The sequence below is a fragment of the Labrus bergylta genome, chromosome 8 (genome assembly GCF_963930695.1).
Source record: "Labrus bergylta chromosome 8, fLabBer1.1, whole genome shotgun sequence".
Lineage (NCBI taxonomy): Eukaryota > Metazoa > Chordata > Actinopteri > Labriformes > Labridae > Labrus > Labrus bergylta.
In genome coordinates, this window is record NC_089202.1 from 12,202,889 (window position 1) to 12,228,371 (window position 25,483).

The 25,483-nt window shown below is 40.8% G+C and overlaps 1 protein-coding gene across 1 annotated transcript; it reads left to right on the top strand.

Moving 5' to 3' along the window:
- Nucleotides 1-104: 104 nt before the first annotated feature.
- On the top strand, nucleotides 105-24,740 carry mindy3 (MINDY lysine 48 deubiquitinase 3). Its single transcript, XM_020648530.3, has 16 exons — nucleotides 105-237; nucleotides 698-1,024; nucleotides 1,289-1,368; nucleotides 1,881-1,941; nucleotides 2,024-2,227; nucleotides 2,438-2,489; nucleotides 3,167-3,281; nucleotides 3,554-3,627; nucleotides 3,782-3,861; nucleotides 4,119-4,189; nucleotides 8,003-8,083; nucleotides 17,135-17,207; nucleotides 19,258-19,330; nucleotides 21,275-21,362; nucleotides 22,428-22,499; nucleotides 23,761-24,740. Exons 2-16 carry the CDS (start codon nucleotides 931-933, stop codon nucleotides 23,908-23,910), a joined length of 1,368 nt encoding a protein of 455 aa, XP_020504186.1. The 5' UTR covers nucleotides 105-237; nucleotides 698-930; the 3' UTR covers nucleotides 23,911-24,740.
- Nucleotides 24,741-25,483: the final 743 nt, after the last annotated feature.

Below are 25,483 nucleotides of genomic sequence, written 5' to 3' on the forward strand. Positions count from 1 at the left end.
GCCTCAAGACCACTGAGGTGAAGCGTTGAAGCTGTACCCCTTGACGCGGCTGGAACTTTCTGGATTTCAACCAATCGGCAGTCACGCACAATGACGCCTATTTTTTTTTTTTCTTTTTTTCTTTTTTTTTTAACAATTCCGTTGTAAATAAACGAGTGGTAGAGACGTTCATGATAGTGAAATTGCTGCGAAGAAATCTAATGAACACAGGCACCCATTACTCCACTTTCTATTGAGGTATTTAAGCTTTTATTGTTACCTCAGTAATGTCATTCAGCACGAATACGTCCAACAACGAGTGTCAACGCTTGTAGCCTGAGAATCAATTGAATGACAAAGCAGTGAAAGATTAGCTGCTAGTGCTGAGGCTAATGCTAACTGCTGATATAAACATTTACCAAGCTAACTCAGCTCTTTATTTAAAGCGTTGGCACCTTTTTCGCGGATTCAATACGCGTATTTGCCATTTAAATGACTAATCTCCTGTCAATACTTTATTGTAAACCATCCTATGTGGGGTTAACGTAGCTGTTAGCTTTCTCGTCTCTTGACAAGCGGTCGAGATAAAAGCCTTTCACTGATCTATAAATTAGCTATATATTATATTATATTGTATTTTATTGATGTATTTGTTCCACTGCAATGCCCCGTAATGTGCAGTAAGGTAGCTCGTGTTTCTGCCACACTGTTTTTGCAGGCTGTTGTGGCTACGTTGATGTCATTCCTACCCGCCAGTTTGCTGCCAGCCACGAGAGTCAGACTGTGTCGTGTCACACAGGTAGCTTGTGGCCAATGCCACAGGCTCGACCTGCCGAGAGACGTGGACCATCAACACCGGAAAGAGTTAGCTTTAACAGAACTCTCTAGTCCGGCCGGGGTTGTTGGACTGCAGGGTGGGAGCTCGTGGATTCACCGTCAGTGAAAGTTGTCATGGCGGAGTTGAATAAAGAGGTGGTGGATTTGGTTTGGGGGAGACCTTCCAGTGGAGGAGTGTCTGCCTCCATCTTCCGTAGATGGACACAAGGTGTGGTTATAGTATAAATGAAAAGGTGTGCTTGTGTCTGTGGCTTTTGGTGTTGCATGTTTATTTTACTTTGTTTGGTCGTTCTCTCTGAGTACCAGATAAGAATCTGCTGCTCTAGAGATGACCTGCATTTGCTCAGTGGTCATATCACCATGATTTTCTTATTATGTGCATGATGAAAGTATCCCAAAAAGCTTGTATTTGTTACAGCTGTGAAAAATGTCACAATTGCTCCGTTGACTTCAGGTTTTGTCTTTGTCATAGGATTTGTTTTTAGTGAGAATGAGCACACAGCACTGGAGCAGTTTGAAGGAGGGCCTTGTGCTGTCATTGCACCTGTCCAGGTATGGTTTAGTAAAATTCCTTGTACTTCAAGTCTACAAGTCCACCATATATTCCATTAGCACTGAGCATAATTTAGTTGTGAACAATCGGACAATACCCAGCCTCTCGCCCCAATGAGAGCTACAGCCCCACTGGACCCCAAATGAGATAAGTGTAATGGATAGTGGATTGGTGGACAGACAATGGGACAATATAGTTGTCGATATTAGACTCTATAAGTGTATATCCCTTCCAAAATAAAAAGTAATTTTACAGTAAGCTTTTACTCCTGGCAGACTGACTTAGAATGTGCATTAAAGTCTAGAAGACTAGAAGAAGTTTATTGTGATCATTGGTAATACTGAATTTAAAACCCCAAAAATGTGTTGATAATATATTCAAACAATGAATAAAAATGTAAGTCTCAGAGTTTTTTGGGGGTGGACCTATTCAAAACAATACGGAATGTAGAATATTGTTCTAAAAACTATTTTATTATGCATCTGATGACTGAGGTTGTGTCTCTTTGCAGGCTTTCTTCCTAAAGAACATTCTCTTCAACAGAGAAAGTCCCAACTGGAGACAGATGTCAGGTAAATCGTCCACAGAAAACATCCAAACTCTTGTTTTTGAAAGTCATAAATTCATTTTAATTGCTTTTTTTTTCTCTGTTAGAAGAGGAGCAGAAAACAGCACTGTGTACCACACTGAGTGAAATCCTGGAGTCTGCCTGCTCTAGCCCCACCACAGAGTTCTGCCTTGTGACCTGGGCTAAGGGACAGAGCCCACATACTAGCACCCAAACTAACACACAGACACAGTCGCAAACACAGGATATGCCAGAGAGCAGCCAGCCATCACAGGAGCAGCAGCAGCCCAGTGAGTACTATGCTTTTCACATTCCAGTGTTAAATGCACATTTAGATCAATGTAGCACAAACACATAAATCCACCCTGATCACAAAGCTCTTGTCTTTTCCATTGAAAACACAAATAGCAACTTGTATTAATTTAATGTATGACAGTGTGGAATTCTTTATGTATAATTCTCTAACACTGCAGTATGTGATTGTGGTTTTTTTTGCCTAGCTGCTTTGGCTGCTAAGGACCTTGGCTTTGAGCAGTTTCACAGTGTTCTGCAGTAAGTGACACTTAATATTCTCACATTGCATTTTGTTTGGGAATCTGGAGGGATCATCTTTGTTTTACGATTGCCAATGTGCTTTGAAACAGAGCTGCATATTTCTCAGAAGATAGCATTAGTTGAGAGGAGAGGCTTCATTTGATTCATCTAGTCAGGAAGAATTGGCCCTCACATTGAGTTAGCTGTATCACTCTCTCCACAAGATGCTGACTCAGCTCTTTCACTGATTGCCTAATAAAAAATAAAAAAAACTCTCACTACATTTCCTACACATACTTTCTGCCTGTCACAGATGCACAGAGGTAATGAACGCAATTCTGCATATGCCAGAGGAATATTGAAAACTCATTACATAACATACCGGCAGCTGAGACTGTAGTCAGCAAAAAAAAAGCAGTGCGGACTCTCAGTGAAGACGTAAATGCTAACTAGGACTGACAGTTTTGCTAGCAAGCTTCCAAGTTGGAATAAGGAAGGGGTTTAGGCTCCTAATAGACCAGATTTTTTATTTGTCCTCTGATGAAGATAGTAGATATTTCCCTTTATAGTGTTGATCATTATTTGACATGGGTATTACGAGTAATTAATCAGTCTAATAATTGATCCTAAAACCCAAAAAATCTGCCATATGAATGTGTCACAAATCAACCTTTTTTTTTTTCACTTTTTTGCAGTAAGCGGACCGTAGTGTCTGTGTCTGGTCTCAGAGAGGAGGTGCTGTCTCTCTACCACACCTGGAGAGGGTGCTGTGGAGTCTTGCTTTTCCTCTACTCTGTCATCCTCACCAAGGTAAAGAAGAGGAGGCCATTGACAGAAATATAACGTACAGATTAGAAGTGATGAGGTTGATAATTTGTTCACTGTCTTATTCCTGGAATTGTTAAAAGAAAGTAAAATGTAAAGACTTAAAAAAAAAACAGCTCGGACCCTAAAATCATTTTTTTCCTATGTTCAATGGTATTTTAATAACTGTGTTTTATCACTTTAAGTTATTTTTGTGTTACATTAATTGCAAAAAAAGTATATATTAAAAAAAATGGCTCTCCTTGTCCCGTCTGCAGGGCATAGAAAATATAAGAAACGAGATCCAGGACACGATGGAGCCACTCATTGACCCTGTGCATGGCCATGGAAGGTATCGAAACACCTCCTTTCATCAATATTCTTCATCAGTTAGACTCACATAGAAGGCAGTAAATCAACACAAGACCCTCTTTGTGTGATTAAAGTACAACATGTCTTGTGTTTTCTTTTGATGTGTCTTTTCTTATCTATTTTTGTTTCTTCAGCCAGAGCCTGGTGAACCTCCTTGTGACTGGCCATGCTGTCTCTAATGTCTGGGATGGAGACAGAGAGTGCTCTGGCATGAGTAAGACTTCTCAGAAGCTACTGACACACACACAAACACCATGTTCATATCACCCAAGTTGTGCACACACTGTACAACAAGCTTACTTGTACTCTTGTTTTGTTGCCCCAGACTTAACTTGTGTCCACCAGAGGGCAGTCATTCTTAAAGTCCACAGCAATGTACCAAAAACTTAAAATGATTCCAGTTTGCCTTTTTTGTTCACAAATTCACAAGTTCTGATTGTCTTGCTCTTTCCTTCTCCTCTTCTCTCATAGAACTGCATGGTATTCATAAGCAAGCATCCGTTGGCTTCCTTACTCTTATGGAATCACTTCTCTACTGCAAGGTACAGACACATACATGTTCTCCAAAACACTGAAAGTGTTTCATGTAATATATTGTCAAGTTTTAATTTGTTGACTTCTAGTTCAATTGAAAACTCATTCTGAATTTAGATGGACACACACTGTTTTTGTGAGAGTTTACTAGTAAATAGGGCTCAACTCAAAATGTTTTAGTTGAATGGGATTTGGACGTTAAAATTATTTTTTTTAAGTTGAGCGCAAGGCAAGTTTATTTATAGAGCACATTTCAACAACAATGCAATTCAAAGTGCTTCACACAACATAAAAAGCATCATGACAGAGAGGGGGAAAAAAGAAATATTAAAATAGAAAATTTTAAAATCACTGAAACAAACAATTCACAATCACAGAGAAGAACCATTCGGACATTCCTTGGCATTTTTATTACCTCCTGATATTCCAGATTTCCAGAACGGCCGGCATTCTATCACTACTAGAAAGGCCATAGCGGTCATTTTGACTGTTTACGAATTATTTGCATATCATTTCAATAATCAGTATCAAATATAAGAATAAATGGATCTGTAATGTTGTGAAAGGTATAATAAACTTCAGGACACAAACATTAAATTCTAATGAATTTGAATAGTTTATCGACAACCAACGGGAACAGCAGTCAGTGTTTTTTGCGAATGGGAATGATCTCTGTATCATTCTCAGGTTCAATCTCAGAGCCAGTGTCAGATGAAGTTTCGAGAGACCAGGAGACATCACTTTCCGTATCCGAACCTGCGCCTCCATCAGACTCTACCTCATCAAGGCTCTGGAGCCTCTGTGGCAGCAATCCTCCTCCTTCCTGACATTTTGTTCTATTCTGTTCTAAATCAGATCCTAATTTACTCTAGTCAGCCTTTTCAATGTCGATTAATTCAAATATATGTCCCCTATTCTTTCTATATGGTTTTAGGCGGGTATGCTTTCTTTCCTCCTTGGCTCGAGCGTTATAAACAATAGTTGCTATAGGCAACAGCGATGCGCACCTTCAAGTAGTGGTGGGCGATATAACGATCTTAGATCGTGAAGGATTTTAACTTGCTGACGATCTGCCAAAGCAGAGAGATTGTAGAACCGGGCTTATGCGTTTATTTTCTCATTCTGCAGTTTATGCTCCGACACAGACGCGTCCCCCCCCCCCCCCCCGTGAAAACGAAACTTAAAAGTAAAGTCTGCAAAAACAACTCCATCCCGGTTATATGGTTATATGCAAATGTTCTGATATTTTTCCGAACCGACACGCTGTGAGCAACAGTCAATTTATCTGCATAGTGTGCACAGTTAAGATTAGTCTACATCTCAGATAGCGACACGGAGAGACGTTAACACTCAGAGTCAGACAGGGTGGAGCTTAGACAGTCAGTGGAGATATAACCCTGGTGTTTAAAATGTTGCTGTCGGTGTTTTTGCTCTCTCTCAGTTTTGAAAAGTTACTATCATCCTCTCCACCTGAAGCTCAACTGTTGTGATAACTGAATTTATAGGGCTTAGGCTAAACAATGTTACAAAGCAGCAGGCAGGTGAGAGTGAGTAACCATGGTGACTGTCTGTCTGTCAATCAACGATGTCCCGCCCCCTCTATGTATTAAACTCTTCTGTCAGTATGAACACATTCTGTATTATGTTTGATTATATATAAACCAAACTAAAGTTAGTCCAGTGATGTCATAAAAACAACAAAGGCTGCAGGTATATGAAGCTACAGCTGTAGAAACTCTGCAGGGCTAAAATAGAACAGAAACACAAGAACTCGAAGTCTACATGTTTTTAAATGAATGCATCACTGCGTAAAAAAATGTTCCTGATGAACATAAAAAGAGGACACATAACTAAATCATAATTTCAAAGTGGTGAGGAAAACCTTCAAATTGTGCATAAATATTGATCAAATTGATGGAAAGACATTTCTGTTGCTAAAGATGTTCTGGATGAGAGACCTCCAGACCTCCTACAAAGATGTTTTTCAAATAGATTAAACTTGTCTGCGCAGTTTTTGTGCATTTAAAAAACATTGATAAGTTTGGTTGAACTGGTCAGCAACTTACAAATTTGTCTAAACAGTATGAAAAACATTGTGATAAAATCGTGATCGTGATTTTGCCAAAAAAAATCATGATATGATATTTTTCCCATATCAACCACCTCTACCTTCAAGAGTGGGAAAAAGTAGTAAATACTGAAATGATACACTGGCTGTAATACATGCAGATAATATGACCGCTATGGACTTTCAAGGTAGAAATACTCAAAACTATTTTGTGTTTTGTGTTTTTGATATAATAACAATGCTAGAATAAAATATAGACACATTTAGGAAAAGTCATGGTCCTGCAGTTAAGTAAGTTATTACAGTGCAAAATCAAAAAACAGTCAAAATGACTGCCTTGGTCTTTCTAGTGTTAAGGGTGTCGGTTTGGTTTTCTGTAACTAGGACACCCTTTTGTTAATCTTGAATATTCAGTTTATTACCTCGCTATCTTCAATCACTAGACACTTTTCCCCCTGTATCAGCCAACAGTAGTCTTGCCTTTTACCTGAAAAACTGTTGTTTAATGTTTCTTCATTATACTTGATTTCAAAACATCTGAAATATACACAGACAGAGACGGTGTGCCTGCCACCTGGTAATATTCCGTTTCAAAATGTAAGCACACCACAGAGCGTTCCTCTTACCTGACCACAGTCAGCCAAAGAGTCAATCACAGTGGACGGCAGAAGTGGAGGTTTGATCTCTGTCTGGTTAAAATGTGTTTAGTGGACCTGAGCATAGAGGTCAGAGCAGCTAACAGACTGGACTTGGGTTAGCTTCCCAGCATCATGCTCCAGTCAGTTCCACTGACCTATTTGTAACGTTCACAGCCAACTACTGTTGCTGCAACACCGACTTCTGTACAATAATGCAGCTAAATAAGAAAATAAAAAAGGCATTTATTCTGCTGAAAAAAAAGGGAGGTCTTCTCAACTAATGTCTCTACACATCCGTTTAAATGAGGCACCCCTACTAGGGAAACAAATAAACACACATATGCCCAGTGCTGCTTGTGTCGCTGAGATGGGAGACGTATCCAATATGTGAACATAAACTACAGTGAAAAGTCCCGTGTGAAAATATGTGTTTGGACGAGACAGTCTCAACAGAGAGTAGACTCTCCTGTTCTCTCACTATACGTTTCTGATACTCACAAACTAAAACAGACTTTTATTAGAATAGGTCACAAAAACAACTCATAAATAGTTGTAACTCGACACATTGTTGTCGAAAAGACAAGAATCTTGGTCATTTATCTGTCACTACCAGAATAAGCAAGCCCCAAAACAAGTGGAGTTTAAACATGAGCCCTGTCAGTGGACAAGTCAGCAGCTTTATCAAGTACATATCAAGTAGATGGTTGCCAAAATAACTGGATGTTCATCAAGATGGATAAAATATCCAAAAGGAAAGGTCTGCTCACATGTGCACTGTTCAGGTATTCTCTTTACTGTTCTTCTACGGCAATCAAGATGAAGTAAAATATGATGCTGGAGTTCAAAAGAGAAAATAAATAATAAGTGGCAAAGTGAAAATGTGTCTATCATTAATCCTGATTTCATTTCATAGTCGTATTTGTTGTGGATCCAGAGAAGTAACGTATTGCTCACACAATGTGACCTATGACCTTTGTTGAAATATTAATATACTTCGTGAAAAGACACTTGTGTAAAGCTTTACGCAGTTACTGAATCATACTGGAAATGACTGAAAAATAGACACTCATTTGTTACACATTCCTTTTAAGTGTGTATGTATATGTGTGTTTCAGGTCGGGGCATTCCTCAAGTCTCCAAAGTTCCCTATTTGGATCCTTGGCAGTGAAACTCACCTCTCTGTGTTTTTCACAAAGGCAAGTTCAGCACACACATCCATGAGCGACCAGCACATATTTCACTCACTCACTCAGACTCACGGCGTGTAACAAAAGCCAGTCTCCTCAGCAGGTTAGAAAAACCAAAATATGGAATGTGCTTAACAGATTTAATATAATGCAGGTCCGATATCAATGTGGGGGGAAAAGAAGAAGGGGGAGGGGGGGGGAATTAATATTGGAGATGGTCATATATGGACACAGCTGTTTTTTTTGGCGTTTCACCTATCCAGCTATAAGGGAAAGAGAAGCTCAGTTGTTTAAAAAGAGCTCAACAAGTGCACACACACACACACCAGCCATCTTTATTCTCTATCTTTCTTCCTCTCACGCAATCCAACCCACACTATTTTAGGTTTTCAACCATCTGTGATCGACTAAACAAGATGTAATTCATGATGTTTGACCGTGATGTAAAGTGTTGAATTTGGACTCCAATTAGAGCCTCCATTTATAGCCAATTTCTGTCTACCTTGACTGTCAGGATAATTCTAACAATATGGATTACACATTTTCTCTCCTGGCTCTAATTCAAAAGAACATGTTTGTTGTGAAAAGTTGTCCAGGGAACTAAAGAGCACTAGAAACACTTGAGAACAAACAGTTGCTTTGACCAAATCACAAAGTTTAAAACGAATGGCGTTGTCTGAAAATAATATAACACTAAACAAGATATAATATTACTGTTGGTAAGTGTTCCACTGTTAATTGACATGTAGACACATTTATCTCACTGACTAAGCTTCCTTGGTGTTTTTTTCTGAGACATTTCGCTGATGCAGTAGATTATCTCACTTTTCCATTGTCTCCTTTTCTTTTTGCTGAAGTTGTCGTTTGTTTACATCTCAACAACACTCCAAAAATAGTCCCACTCATGTTTATATTATCGTAATAATTGGGCTGTTAGTGTGGCTCCAACGTATTTAATAAAAAAGCCACACACAAACTGCAGAGCTGCAAACATATGGCTGACTTGGCTTCATAAAAATTAAAAAAAAACTCCATTCCAAGTTCTAAGTTTCAACAGTTTACTGAGAACTTTTTGTGTTGATACAGATATTCAAAACTTTCTACAAAGTACTAAATGTAAAGCACAGTCAAATACCGTTGTGCTACCACAGCTTCCAATAAAACAACCAAACCAGCACTGGCAGCATACTATGCCCTTCAACCAATCAGCATCCAGGGTTAGCTGCAGTCTTCATTGCCTTCAACTAATCATGCTGCGCTGGACTGAGCAGATCAGACTTTGAAGAACACAGATCATACTGTAACTACTACTCTCTCATTTATAAATAGTTTTAACTTGGGCCTTAAACCTCTTAACTGTTACTATTTTTGTCACATTATTGAAGGCCGATGTTTGACAAATCTGTGACATACTTCGCTTCTGAATCCGACCTTATGCCATTGAAACTTTAAATATATTAAACTAGTATGAGGTTCACTTGGACAAGAAACAGTTACAATTCTTGATCTCCTTTAAATGAGTCCCAGGTTCCTGAAAAAGGCCCAAGTGATCCTGCAGTAGCAACCCAGATATAAACATGAATTTTTGTATGCCAAGTATTAGAAAGCAAATCCTAATCAAGGTCAACCCATCTGTCTTAACTTTGAAAGAAAGTTGGCTCCACGGTAGGAATAAAGACCATCAGTTTCCTGTACTAGCCCTACAGTCACCCAGTGTGCCCTTAAACAGGGCTGTTCATCATCTCTATCAGTCAACATGTAACTTAAGACATTGGTGTCGCCTCTGTACTAAAGCTGGCAGGTTCAGTTGTAGCAAATTGATTCTCCCTGCTGTTGTGAAAATGGCACCAGAGAGGAAGAAAGAATCCCAGGCAATCATCTCCATCATATCGCCACACCCTGAATAAAGCATTGATTAAAAGCTCAGTTACAAGCATTAAGCTCAGGCCTGCTAGGCAAGTGGATCATATGATGGCTCAGTGATGACCCACAGTCGTCATGCATGTACTGATGACTTACCGATTGCTACAACTCCCCTGGCACTGGTGACATGTTCACAAGTATACACACACACACACACGCATAGTCTGACTCTTCCACACACATTCCAGAGCACAGGGGGAACCTAATCCTGATTAGCATTAGTGTTGTGTGTATGTGTGGCTTCAGGTGGATAGCTTCCTGTTGGGAATGTGATTCCCGAGTTCCCATCTGGATCCATTTGTCCCGCTGGAGACTGCGAACACATTTAAAAACTTAAACGGTGCACATGCATGCATATGTTCTGACGTACATGGCTGACGCTATATACCATGCTGGCTCTACAGCTTTGAGCCAGAGCTTGAAAGGGTAAGCTTTCTCTGAGGCACTCTGTTGGTAGACCTCACCGTGTGTCACCCCCAGTCCTGAAAGAAAATCTATGTTTGAGCTGATCCGAAGCACAATGACATTTCCCAGGCTTGGTGATACAAAAATACACACTACCTGGTTTCGTAGCTTTTAGCTCGGATATATGGAGCCATCCTCACAAAAGCAGAAAACCTGATCCCCCGCCTCTGATGTATCAGCGGCTCCTTCTGTCTGCCATTGGGGACGGGTGTGTATTCCCCTGAGTCGCTTTCAGTGTGTGACTGCGGCTCTTAGACCATCAGCTTAATAGCATTAGTGTTTTTTATCTAATCTACCTACACAAAGGCCATTTCACCATCTCTGATCCCTACCCACAACACCCCCCACACTCTCTGTCCTCGCTGCTATTAATGTGTGTGTGCATGTGAGAAAGACGCTGAGCGTGTATAATGGCATGTAATGGGATCTGTTTTTGGACAAGAGTTTCTGAGAAGCCACAAGAAGAAGAAGAGACAGACTGAAAAAGAAGAGATGTGTGATTGATGAGACATATCATGTCCTATGTTTCAAAAAGGATTCTCTCTTCCTTGCCTTTGCTCCTCTTTTCTTTGAAGTTACCATCCACTCCTGAGTAAAGTAGGGCTGGTTTGCCAAGAAAATGATTCCCCCCCAGCCCATCTTAGCCAACCTCTTCAGAATATTGGTCCCTCATGGGAAGGAAGGAGTAAGAAAGGAAGTAGAAAGGGAAGGATGCACTTTAAAGCATGGTGCAACGGTCACTCAGGAAAGGAGAGGGGGGGGAGTGTATCCTCTTGTGACGTTTCTCATCCCTCTTTCCTCTTCTCTCACTGAGTGATGAGGTTCACAGGCTTTGTCTCTTGGGAGTTACATGTGTGTTTTTGTGTGTGTGTGTGTGTGTGTGTGTGTGTGTGTGTGTGTATATATGTACAGTAGTCGTGTTCTGGTTCGGTGATTTACTGGGAGCGAGAGCCGTAGTTGTGGCGCTCCGTTTCCCCAAAGACTCCAGCTTCTGTCTGCACACACATACACAAGATGTCCTTCAAGGACGGGTGAGAAGTTGGAATTTAAAGCACAAGTGTGCAGCCACAATTCATGCAGGTCAATTTGCATCAGTGATGCTTTATTGGCATAACCACAGTAAATCTAAAGTGTTGCCAACAGTGCTGGGGTATTTCCAGAGCTTTTCACTGGAAACCAAAGCTTTCTCAATGCAATGGAATCAAGTCTGTTGTCAAAGATAGTTAGAAAACCATGAGGTTAGAATATTATGTTGTCAAATCAATAAGCCCCCAATATTCTAAACATGACATATCAAAATAATGCACTATAATTTTTATGATAATCACATTGATTATCAGAACAGTCAGTAATGTCACAGTGATGGGTAAAGAACAACCCCGCTGCTCCTTTGAATGGCTCTTTTTACTTAAAAAGACGCCCAGACAGCTCAATTAACAAGTCCAAAGTATTATCCCCCTTATGACATCAAACGTTTCACTTTTTTACCGTTGCCTTTAGCTGTTTTCCTTCAATAACGTTACCTTTGAACTCCTGGAAGTTCCTTATTTAATCACAAAATTAAAGTAGATTTGTATCCAAACAGGAAGTAAACAACCCTTAGCTTACGGTGTATCACCGTAAGCTGATCAATGTATCACATGATACCAGACCTCTAAATTAACTTGTATAAAGAAAATCTAATTTTGGTCATAATCGGTAATTATGTCGTAGGAAATTAGAAAAGTAAACTTATTTGAACATGACTAAGAATGACTTTTTTTAAATTATTTTTTGCCAATGCTTTGTGTTTTTTACCTATTCTCAGTATTTAAAAACGAGTGAAAAAGAACACACTGGGGAGCAGTAAAGAGTATGTAGCTGCGTTAGTACGTGCATATCGATCTCTTCGGTTTAACATCATCAACACTTCCCAATAGCCTGTGGAGAGTTTCAGTATATTACTTGCTACATTTGTTCAAACATCGGCTCATCCTTACTTCACACAGAAGTTGCTGGCAGGAAAAAGTACTTGTGAAAAATGTGACTGTTTGCTTCCACACATGCAGCTCACCCAGTAAAAATGTGAGGACATTTCAGAATAACAAAATATTTGATTTTTTTTACTTCCTTAGGATTCATTTCTGCCCTTTGTATGATCAGAGGGTGCGGGGTACATAAATACATAACTACAAAGCGGTGTAAATTAACAGTCATTAATAATCCGTGTCAGGTCAGACCAAAGGCGATTGTGTTGCGATGAAAGCTTTCTGTGTTCTTGTGTGCGCGCTGAGATATTCTATCTTTTCCCCAGTGTGTTGTTTTCTGTTATAGAACCCATCATTTGGCTATATAACTATCCACTGGTGTCTCCTCCTCTTCTCTGTGGAGACATAGTCTTTGTCATTGGCGACAGCTCCATTAATCACTACTTTGTCCTGTCTGTCACTCCTGAAATTCATACACATACTGTACGCACAGAAACGTACAGTTGATTGTGTGTGCCTTCCATTTGTTGCTGGAGAGATAGGTTTCCCATTGTTTTTGTCCTTGTAATCACATGGGACAAAGGCTAGTTAAGGTGAACAGAACCAATACACAAACAGGCACACATATATCATACATTAAAAAAGCCATCACACACACATAGACTCCCTCCTCACTCTCCTTCTCAGCCTGTCATGTAATGAGGCTGTCGCTGCCTGTTAGGAACAAGGTGGGAGACACTGTCCGAGACCTCTGCTTTGTTGCCTCGAAACTGATCCCTTCAGACATACTCTAAGGCCACTCAGAGCCTCTCAGCACAAACAATAGCTCTTTTTGGTGGACCGGAGGGAAAGAAAGAGAAACCCTAGCAATGTACTTTGCCTACCTGTCTATCCTGAAGTACCTACCTGTAAGAGAAGATAAAGGATGAAAGCTGCAAGGAAGAATGGGTGAAATGTCAAGGGTTGGAAGGGAGGAAATACTCCAAAACTGGAGTACTTACTTAGCACAGGAAAAGGCGGCTAAAAGGGGTTAAATTGGTCCCAAAAAAACAGAATGGAGAGGGGGGGGGGGAAAGCCTACAGGAGATGAGTTATCAATGTGAGAGAGTCACTATGTCTAGTCTGGAGAGAACAGGGAAATTGCAGATGGTTAAAGGTGAAGGTTGAGGAGAGCCTCACCCAAAATGATTCAGAAAATAAAGAGGTTTTATGGTTATCAGTTGGCTTGGATCTTTTTCTAGGAGGGTGTGATCAAGAGACTTGAATTTGGAAACTTCACTTGCACTCGGAATGTGTCGGTAGTCGTCCTGGCTTAGCGGAAAAATGCAAGGAATACATGAACATCAGAGGCCTTTTGGTCATTTGTCATTTTTGGCTCTTAAAAAAAGAACTTGTTTGACATAAAGAAATGTTTTCTGGCTTTACTCAGAGCAACATGTTATGCATTACTTTGTGTATATACATCCTTGGGAACCTGAATGTCTGTGTTGTTCTTGCGTTGTTCCTATGGAGGGAAGCTTGTTGTTGCTCGGCTAAAGTCCGACTGTGGGGATTGGAATGTGCTCCTTGATTTTAGTAAGGCACAAAGGACCTCGAATCAGTGTAAAAATGTGCATTGCACTATTATATCTCTGCATGTGTATGGATATTCGTGCGGATTGATAGAATAGAAAACCTGCTTTTTTTTTCCAGAATAAACAAACACATTTCGGCAGGGGACAGACCTAATTATTGCACCGATTCTCTCGCACACAGACTGCAACTACAGGAAATAAACGCTGAGGCACAGAGACACACACTTAGACACACCTTCCCTGTGGAGTCTGTTAGCTCCATGACATGTTTTCCTACTCAGCAGCATCTTCCTCGGGCCTCTAATAAAACAGAGATCAAAGCCAGCAAGGCAGACCTGTCATCACACAAACACACACAAACGCGCGCACACACACATGTAATTTCTGCTGCGATTGTGTGTCCGTCTGTATGAGCATGATTTTATGCTCACATGAGTCATTGTCTTTTCTGTTCTTACGTGTTCATTAGTCTCATATTATTGGTTGAGACTAGAAATAATAACGTGTTTTGTCTTCCTCTGCCGGTTGATGACCACTTGGAGTGTTTGTCTTCTGTTAAAGTGTTGACATCCTGTAACTGTGGTTTTACCTGCTGATTTACACACACTGTGTCCTTCTCTCTCTGGAAGATAATAAATTGCGTTAGCCGAGCGCTGCTTCATGAGGCACAATGGACCTAAAGGATTTTTTATTGAAGCCTATGGTCCATTTAGCTTCTCATCACTTTGGAAATAGATATGTTTTCTGAGTTTATGTGCACAGTTTTGAGCGTAACACCAGTTTAGTTCAAGTTCAAGACAGATAACTCATGTCATCCTATACAAACACTCCTCTTTTGCATGCAGTTGGCTGCTAAGGAACTTTTTCAGCACTTTATTCCTCCTGGTGCAGCAAAATGACCCTTGTCCACCCCCTGTAAGTGCAACACTGACATATCATGCTAATGACAAATCTACTGTCAGAGTTGTGGAGCCTGTAATGTTAACACATCAGGACTTTCTTTTACTCCGTGTGACAAAACAGTGTGTGCGCGTGTGTTCACCGGTCTTCGAATGTTTTTTCTTTTGCAGCTGAAGAGTCAGCAGCTGGGAGTCATCTCTTCCTCGATGTGTCCCCCTGAACCCCTCTCTCCCTCTATCTCTCTCTCGCTCTCTCTTGCTCTCTCTCTCTCTCTCTCTCTGTGTAAGCCTTGAATACAGTCATAAGTGGACCATGAAACTCTAGAAGCCTGCTCAAATCTGAGGCTCATGCTTTAATAAAGGAGAGCTAAAGGAGATGAGCAGGGTTCAATTGCTTTTCCAAAAACGTTGTGTGTTTGACCAGCGCGTTGTTGTAAGGAAGAACAATCAGAACCCTCTGACTTTCGCCTGCACACTTTGCATCAGTCTCTGAGAGTGTACGAAAGAGAGAGATGACAAACCATCTTTTTTTGAAGCCAGTTTTGAGCCCTTTCATCTCTGAGCTATTTTTGTTAGCTTAAACTTCTCTAAATAGTTGTATAAAAAATACAATCCAGTAGAAACCTTCTTCCATTTTCTTTGCTTCCTGTCTTGAAGAAGGTATTTTACATTTTACAAGATCTTTTCTGAGAGCACGACCTCCTTTTTGTGGAATGGCTGAAGCGCAAGATCTTCTTTCTACTTCTGTAAATAGTTATTCATGTAATATATTCGTACGGACTTATGACACCCGTGCAACCTATTACATGGTTGAATTACAGTTTAGTTTATCTCAATCAATCAATCAATCAATCTTTATTTGTATAGCGTCAACTCATAACAAGTGTTATCATGAGATACTTTACAAAAGAGCAGGTAAAAAGACCATACTCATTTTTATGTTACAAAAAGACCTTACTTATTGCTATATTACAAAGACCTGGCTTAATCACTTCAGCAAAGCAGCAAAAGTTACATTGATAAGAATTAAAAAAACCTGAAGGTTTTCCAAATGTTTGGCTGAATGTGAGCTCTGAATAACAAAAATACCAGATAATGCGATACAAAAAAATGGATGAAGGAGAGCAAGGGAAAATGATTCTATCCGAGGAGGTCTGTCACGTGTCAGCGTCTAGAGGCCTTGTTGTGCTAACTAATTATTTCAACCACATAACAGACAAAATATTTTAACTTTTGCATATGGCCAAAAATTTAAAGAAGAGCTTTTTTCCTGCTTCTCTGGTCTTAAGAGTTTTTCTTTTCTGTTTTTTAAAAAGAGTAAATATCTCAAGCAGGGGAAACGGCAGTTGCGTATTTGAAAAGAGACACAAGTAGAAAAATGAAACCGGAAAGTATCAAAGTCACAATCTCTTCCTCAGTTATTCCACTGTCAGATTGATGTGAGTTAAGGGGAGTTTATATGCTGTAAGATGATCTCACGGGAACTTTGTTTTAAGCACTCTTGAGGCCATAAGTGTAAGATGTTCTTCATTTAATCAGAGTCCAGTCCAGCGGGTCAGAATCATCTTGGAACATGCATATCTACACCTAGTCATCTCTGATCCCCCTTCAAACACGTCTCTTTCTAGACTCAACCAACAAACAAACACTGTGGGGCTTCTCATAAATCAAGAGCTGTGTATGTAAGGCTCGATTTCCTGATTGTGTGTTTGGAGTGAAAACAAGCCGTCTAACTTTATCAGCAGATCAGTTAATAACACAGTGGGTTCCAGTGATTGCACTGGCCCCTTGGATTACACACAGTCACACACACACACACACATGCACAATGTACTGTAGCTGTGCATTACACATTGTTGCTATGGGTGGTACTGTACTGTGTGTGGACTGCGTTTCGTCACTGTGGTGGTGTGTTGCACATTAGTGCTGCTAAACCTTGTCAGAGACAATCAAAGTGTTTCAGTAGATCAACGTGATTGCTGCTTCACGCTGTACTCCACTGGGGTAATGTTTCAGCACTGATGAAAACACATCCCCTCATAATGTGATCTAATTCTTCCTCTCCTCCCAGATCTATCTGTCTGCTCACTGTCATACCGCAACACTCCCTGTTTCCCCGCTTTCATCAGAAATATGTGTGGTCACATTAAGGTCAAACATCTGTTTGTTGCTTTTTCGCAGAACCTCTCACCTTTTTACCTTTTTCTCTCTCCTCTTGGTTCCTCTCTACAGGAGATGTCCCTGGTAGGCCCGGAGTCGCCGTCAGAACAGGCAAGGAGGGTCTTTCAGTCATTTGATCCTGAAGGTGAGGACCAATAAGTTCTTGTAACATGCATACGTAGTACACATGCTTATGCTCCAAAGCTTCACCCCCTGCACACTTGTTTTAATATAGACTGTTATACTCATTAGTACAACAGGTGCATGGAGATAATGTCACACATATGTGCTACTAATTAATCCAAAGTCTCGCTTTGACACAAAAAACACACCCAGGAAATAATATCCTGGCCCTGTTATCTTTCTCTTCCCTTCTTCCTGGTGGAGCAGATGCATTTATAACCTCCACTGCCCTCGTCAGCCCTTCTTTCTTCTTCGTTATTTTCCTCTGCAGGCAGAACCTAGGTCTGTTCTCTCCCCTCATCTCCTCTGTTGTTGTTTAGGTTGGTGAGATCAGCTCCTCGTACAGCTGAGTCAACTATCCTGCGTCTTGCCTCTCTTCCTCGTTTTCCTAAACCTTCTTTCTAGGCCCTCACAGGTGACTGGGGTAAAAGGCAAAGGGAAGGACACAGAGAGTGAAATAAAGACGATAGAAAGTGAAAGAGAAGACAAGATTGAGATTATTGTGTTCATATAAGCTTTAGTGCTGACATGTATTCTGTTCATGTTAAGCTGTGGAAACAGGAGAATTGAGAGAGAGAGACCCCATCCAGGGCAAAAGCAATGCACTATGTTTACATTACACACTGTAAGAGTTATCCATGTTGCAAGATTTCTCTGTTAGGATTCAGGCTACACGACATTCGTAGCATGTTCCTTAATATTTATGTGCTTGTGTTGTAAAAATGAAAGATGCTGTACTTTGCTGCCGTAAACATCATGATTCACTATCTGGCTCGTTGGAACACTTTTTCTGACTTCTGTGCGTGTTGTGCAACGAGATTTTACAGTACAATAAATCCTACCAGCTGAAAGTGGTCTCGCTTGATCTAGCAACTAAGACGACAAATATGTAAACTTCTCTGTCTGTTGTTTGGTTTCTCTTGTATGCCTCTCTCTTTTCCTGTTTCACAAAAATGCAGCTTTGCACATTCTCAAATCCTCAAATCCTGCCAGAACATTCTGTCAGCCTTATGGCCTCTTCTCACACATGCTTGCACAAAGATGCACACAAACACAAACTTTGGCCTCAGTAGGTGTATCTAAAGACTTAAACGCTCATGTATACACACATGCGAAGAGGATGTACCGTGCATACACACACACACACACACACACACACACACACACACACACACACACACACACACACACACACACACACACACATCCACACACATGGCAAAGCTAGCAGCACAGTTGAGCGCTGTGTAAAATGGCTGTAAATCTGTCTGTGTCATATGTAGAGTCAGCACAGCTCCCTGTGTTGTGGAATTGGGGCGCCAGACGCGTTCACACGCACTGCACTGACTCACCAGACATACGCACCCAGCAACCCACTGTCTCACATTGTTCTTCAGTAGTCGCCGTTTGTCATTGTCCCTGTGTAGAGTGCGTGTGTTTGTTTGTGTCTTTGCTGTGAAACTCTAAGTTGTCACTCTTGAGAGAGAGAGAAAAAGCATCCGGCACTGGAAAAGGCGAAATTTTGCTGTTTGAGAGCGGACAAGCAAGGGCGCCTGTCGGTTAATCTTCTTCACAACACACCAGGGGCTTAAACATGTATCTAAACAGCAGGCCACACAGACACACATGCTGATGTTTTAGTGAGGCAAAACCAACGGTGGCCCGGACACACAATTTCTCTTTTTTTAGGGCACAAAACACATGTTAGTGTTTAAGGCTTCTCCATCTCAGGTAAAGCAATCATCTCTGCCAAGGAATGTAGGTCAGAGAGAGAGAGGACAAGGTGTGTGTGTCTGTGTGCGGCTCTACATGTTTTTTCTGAAGTTGTGTGAGATGAGCTCATTCCCCAGGGCGTGTGATGTAAATATTGCTTGTACCACATGTGTGTAGGTGAAGGCTTCCCCTAGTTTTCCACTGAAGCCAGTATTTTATGTTCTGTATGGGGTCAGCCAGTGCATCAGTCTCTCCTTATGTCTCCCACCCTCTCTCTCTCTCTCTCTCTCTCTATCCAGATAATGGCTTCATCGCAGAGTCTCTGCTGGAGGACGTGATGAAAGCCCTTGACCTTGTCTCAGAGCCCGAGTAGTAAGTGCTAGCATGTTCAAGGCTTTGTGTTTCTCTGTGTGTGCGTGTGTGCACGTGTGTGTGTGTGTGTGTGTGTGTGTGTGTGTGTGTGTGTGTGTGTGTGTGTGTGTGGCACCTGTAGAGCTTCTAAAGTTCTAGCTCCTAAGTCATGGCCAGGCCAGGTCAGCCACCCTTAGCTCATGTTTCACTACCAGGCTGCTATATAGTAAGACCAGAGCTAGCCCACTGTAAAAGCTCAGGAATAAAAAGAGAAAGAAGGAAAGAAAGAAAGTCCGTAACAGAGGCTTAGGGAGAGATCATTAACAGCAGGAAGAAAGAGTGAGAGAGGGAGGAAACGCTTTAAAGCGCCGCTTCAAACAGAAGCACGTTCTCTTCTGGGGAACAGTAAGCCCGAGCGCTGCAGCCTGACCAAGTAACTGGACCGCTGATCTGCTCTGCAGATCCCCAGATGGCCGATACATCACAACACAACACAGCAAACCTGTGGGAAGACTCCCAGCACAAACAAGCGAGTCTCATTCCTTACCACACAACAAGAGAGTTATTGCAGGGATTCCGCCATGTAAAAACAATATAAAGTTTTAAGTGTTTGGGAAGTAATGATTTATTTGAAGAATCTACAGTTACTAAATTGAAGAATCATCACTCATGAGGATGAGTGCAAACTCTTTTCAAGTTTCATGTGACTTTTGTGTTCCTATAAATCTTGTGACCTTTAGCTATGAGCTGCTCCTCTATGTGGGAAACCCTCACTGACAGTTCTCAGGAAATGTCCTCTTCAAGGAATTTTTTTCTGTGTTAAGGATAGTCATTTATTATCAAGATTCTGAACATGAATTCATGTTTATTGACTTTAATGTTATTTAACTGGGATGAATGATATATCGGTAGATCAAATTCACTAACAAACAAAAGGCAATCTATATCAAAACATTTACCAGTAAGGGAACCATTCAGTAATATTTATCTGATACCTACAGAGCCCCTGAAGTCCAGAAAAAGTAAAAAGGAATATCTTGTGCAAGTAATTATCTTGTGCGCAAAAGATATAATCTAACTTTTGCCCAAAAGAGGTTTGTTTTTACTTTTTGGGACTTCAGGGGCTCCGTAGATATCTGCATGAATTTAGAACTTGTGTCCATCTTTCTCTGGCATTATTGTAGAAATTTGATGTTACTGTGATTCAGTTTCTTTTTAAATGAGGTTATATTGTCATGCTGTGGATTTTATTGAAACCAGCAAGCAACAACTAATGAACTCAATCATCACCATCCAACCACTTTTTAATCAAATAAAATATTACATTCATGTCTGAGGAGATGTTCTCTTTTTCTCAGTCCTCTGCAAATTATGCAGAAAGGTTGTCTGTCCATTTCTAGAGATTGAGTTTGCTGCTCATATACACTTCAGCAGGCTCACTGTAAACTCTGTGTGCTGTCTTACTGCGACTGCTACAGGCTGCTACTTTTACAAATCCATAGATGAAGAAATAATGATTGCCTTCTTTCCCTCTGAGTCCTGGTAAAAAATCCTTGCTTTCCCTCTCTGACTTGGTCAAATTGCCCTTTTAAGGTAATCTAACCAGATTTTTTTTTTATCATGGTGGAATTATGATAACACTGATCTAACACGGAGGAATGTCTGGAAAGAGGTATATTTAGTTGGACTCTGGTATTCATGAAAACATGCACGCACTCACCAAAACACGCAACGCAAGTCCAGACTAAGTGATGAGGTGATCGTAAATTTGACTCGTTTTCATGCGCGAAACATCACATAAATCGTGTTTGGAACTGATCTAATAGCTCAAATTTTTTGACCTGAATGTTTCCTCTATCTTTTATTTTTTGTATCCTCTCTGTGGATATTCAGGGTTTTGTGTCATCTGCTCACCTTTTTATTTACTTTCTTTCTGTCTCTCTTTCTACATCTGTGCCTCCTCAGTGTCAGTCTGGTGAAGAGTAAGCTGGATCCAGAGAGTTTGGGCATAATTCTCCTGGGCCCGTTCCTACTGGAGTTTTTCCCTGATCAGGTATGCGTTTCAGTGTGTGTCAAGAGGTGGACTTCCACTTCAAAAGATGCACACAGATTCTGAAAAATACCTTCCACTAGTCTTACAATCCATATCCAATCCATATCACAGTTCCAACAGAGGCATAGAAAATCGTGTGTGTGTGTGTGTGTGTGTGTGTGTGTGTGTGTGTGTGTGTGTGTGTGTGTGTGTGTGTGTGTGTGTGTGTGTGTGTGTGTGTGTGTGTGTGTGTGTGTGTGTGTGTGTGTGTGTGTGTGTGTGTGTGTGTGTGTGTGTGTGTGTGTGTGTGTGTGTGTGTGTGTGTGTGTGTGTGTGTGTGTGTGTGTGTGTGTGTGTGTGTGTGTGTGTGTGTGTGTGTGTGTGTGGGCTATTTTAACAAATCAAACGTTTCTATTGCAAAAACATTCCTGCGGTGTCTCATGTGAATTTGTACGCGCGTGTTCACCAGCATCTGATGGTGTATGCCGAGAAACTAAGAGAGAGAGCGGTAAAGGCGCCTTTATTAGGCAAAGGGAGCGAGGAAGACAAGAGAAGGGAGAGAGATAGAGAGGAAATGTGTTAAAGTGATCAGGGCTTTAGGGACTCAGTAGAGGAATGGTCTTGAGCCGCAAAGAAATTATACAACCATTAGCCAACTGGACACACACACTCAGACACACGTGGGATCGGGGTGAGGGTTAGGGTTTCATATGTAGGCATATAAACATGAGAAGCTTGACGCACTCGTAGACAACACACCCTATTAGCATTCTGCAGCCTTTGGGCCAAAGTCATGGGAAGTGTTTTGGCTCAATGTCATTGTTGGGACGTGTTTTGTAGTGCTGGCTGTTTGCTGGTAATTGGAGCTGTATTAGACGCATACACATTAAAATGTATACATGTGGGATTTCAAATAAAGCTTCGGTTGCAAGAAGATATGTAACCATTTGACTTTTGAGTACAAAAATGGTCTACCTCTACGGGGTTTTGTTTTTTTTTGTATTGTTTTTTTACCTCCATCTCTCTTTCCTGAGATTCTATGACTGCACTGCATGTTTTCACTCTGCTCCCCCGCCTGTGTTTCAGGATTCAGGAATCCCAGAGTCATTTCCTATCTTCCACTACAATGGGCTTAAACAGTCCAATTACAACGAGAGGGTAAGACACTTTTTCATATACAGGTTTTTTCATAACTAATGGTAGTGGTTACTTTTCATAGCTTCTCTCTCTTTCGCTTATTACTTCTCTTCTTGCCTTGTATCACACACACACACACACTCACACAAAGTTATTTGGTCGGCCACTCCAGAATAAACAGAAGCTATTGCGAGCCTAATAGCATGTCCATCCATCCAAAAACCTCTGGCTTAGCCTCCTATTTCTCCAAGTGGTTTCGACACGGAGGCCTCTGTCAGCAGGCCAGTAGTGATAAATGGTCAAACACAGGCCTATTAAGCAGGCTTAGTGTGATGGATGATTGTCACTGGAAGAAGTCGGTGGCAAAAACCTGTTACTCAGGAATATCGCTTTCTACATCTGTCAACGTTGTCTGCTCTGGAAAGCAGCAGTTTTCCATACCTCTACCTGAAAGTGCAGGAATGGCACTACATGTACCCACACACACACACACACACACACACACACACACACACACACACACACACACACACACACACACACACACACACACACACACACACACACACACACACAGAGCAGCAAGGCGCCTATAAGGTTGTGATGGCATTTCCATTCCCATAGCTCCATATGGGAAAAACAGACCTACTGACTACATGTGTCTGAAGCTGGTATATAGCCTAAATGTTTCTGTGTGTGTGCTTATGGGGGTGTTTACATTTACAAGAACACAAACATTGCAAACCTGTCTGGACATATACAGCTCCAGAAAGAAATACAAATATGAAAAACAAGTGACCACCACCTCTGAATTTACTATTTCTGCGATTTGGGTTTGAATAAAATGTTGGTATATCATTTATATTGATTTCTGAACTTTAAACATAAGTATTCTGTTGTTTAAAATGTTATAGGAACTTGTCTTTGTTGCATAATTCACATTCTGACAAACACTGTTTCTTGTTGTTTTCTTAATCATGTTGTTATTGTCTGCAAATAAAATACCCAAATTAGATTATTTTCTTTCAAGGTTGGGAGAAATGTTATAAACATTAAGATTTAAAAAAAAAAAAAAGTGAATTTGATTAAAACACAAACCTATAAACAGTAGAATCAGAGAAAAACATTGTTTTGTTGTGATCTTTAATTTATTTCCAGAGCTGTATAAGGAATTGTCTGAGGAGGGATTAAAAGAGTTTTAGCCTGCTGATTAGAAAGTGTATAACTGTGTGTGTATGGTGAACTCTGTATCAACTGCATATTGATGTGTGTGTGTTCTCAGGTAGAGTATGTGGAGGGCACGGCTTTGGTGCTTGGTTTCGAGGACCCCATGGTTAGGACGGACGACACTCCTGTCAAGCGCTGCCTACAGACCAAGTGGCCCTACATTGAGCTGCTGTGGACCACCGACCGCTCCCCGTCATTGAACTAGTACTACCATGGTCTCTGTGTCTGTGGATGGGGAGGGACCACTACTACAACACACACTCACACACTACCCATCTCTTGGCTTCTGCCCCGCACACTGACCCCTTTAAAGGTCAGCAGAATGCGACAACTGACACACATGTACAACAACTATTTAAAAAAAAAACACAAATGCACACACGAGACTGAAACAAAACATTATTCATGGACTAAACTAAAATGCCTGAGATCCATTGTGTCATCCTCATTCACACATTCCACAAACATGCAAATTCACATGTTACAGCTCATGCTATTGTATGTTCACCATGGCTTGTAAATGACACACAGGATGTTGATGATGTGATTATTTGAAAAAAGAAAAAAAAAAAAAAAAGCTGAATGACTGTTTATTTTTACAGCTCTGCTCTCAGTAGAAAGCTATAAGACACCGTCGAGAGAGCAAAATGGTTTGGTTCTAGTGTTAACCACATGTACAGCCAGTCGACTGTGAAACACTTCTCTTACTCCAGCAACAGGACTATTTGAGGGAAAAATCTACCAAAGCCTTCCACATATAAGAACACAAGTAAACACACACACACACACACACACACACACAGAGCTAAGCGTTTACAGCATAAAGGGACCAACAGAAGGCACAGAGAGCTGAAGATGTGAACAGGAAGTTCTGAAGCTGGTTTAGATGCTCTGTTTAAGAGTGTGTGCATATACATAGTGCACCACACTAGGAAGTTGGATGAGTGCTCATGTATTTATTATCACACTCAAAGGTTCTGGAATAAACACTTGTTTTTGGTTCACAGGCTGTGTTGCTTGCTGGATTTAAAATCATTGATGTCCTCCTTTGTGTGTTTTTCCTCATAAATAACATGTCTTGACCCTGACATCACACTACCTCAAGTTTCAGGATGTTCAAGGTCTGCCTGGATTCCCCTCAAAAGTAAATCACAAGTCAACTTGTGTTTCCATCCCCAGAGAGTTAGCTCACTAATTCCCTAAATCTCCAGGACACTGATGTTCACCTAAGCATGTCTCTGTAAACACAAAATATTCCTCATGTTTCAGTTAGCTTATCATCTAAAAGAAGACCAATGATCCTCAACATAGTAGCATGTTTGGCTTGTTAGTACCGCTTTGTGTCTTATTTAGTCATCCTTCCTGTCAAGTGTTGGAGGAATAGCTCTTTATACCGGTGGTTCTCAACTAGTCGAGCCTCAGGACCCACCAACAACTCCTTAAAGGCTTTATGTGATTTTTCACACTTAAATGTAATAGAAATCAAGTATATCCTCTGAAAATAACTCTGAGTCGTGACTGTCTACAATGGGTGTAACACCCGAGTCCCACTGTCTGTGATGCTTTCAGAGTTTTCCGAGTCCTATCTTCACTTTGTTTACATCGCCAGGACGGCCAACCGGCTCATCCCCTCGCGTATAAAAGTTGTTTAATTGAGGGACTAGAGAACAGAAGAATAACATACTGTACTCACTGCTTAACTGTGTTTCTAGATCACGCTCATTTCGGGTAAATTTACATGCAGTGTGAAGATACGAGCATAATAAAGATCGCTAGCA

Bases quoted from the DNA above. Each gene is read 5' to 3' on its own strand.
- mindy3 (XM_020648530.3), top strand. From the start codon at position 931: ATGGCGGAGTTGAATAAAGAGGTGGTGGATTTGGTTTGGGGGAGACCT. The intron at 3,282-3,553 runs GTAAAGAAGAGG...TCCCGTCTGCAG, and splicing joins ACTCTGTCATCCTCACCAAG to GGCATAGAAAATATAAGAAA. The intron at 17,208-19,257 runs GTGAGGACCAAT...CTCTCTATCCAG, and splicing joins TCAGTCATTTGATCCTGAAG to ATAATGGCTTCATCGCAGAG.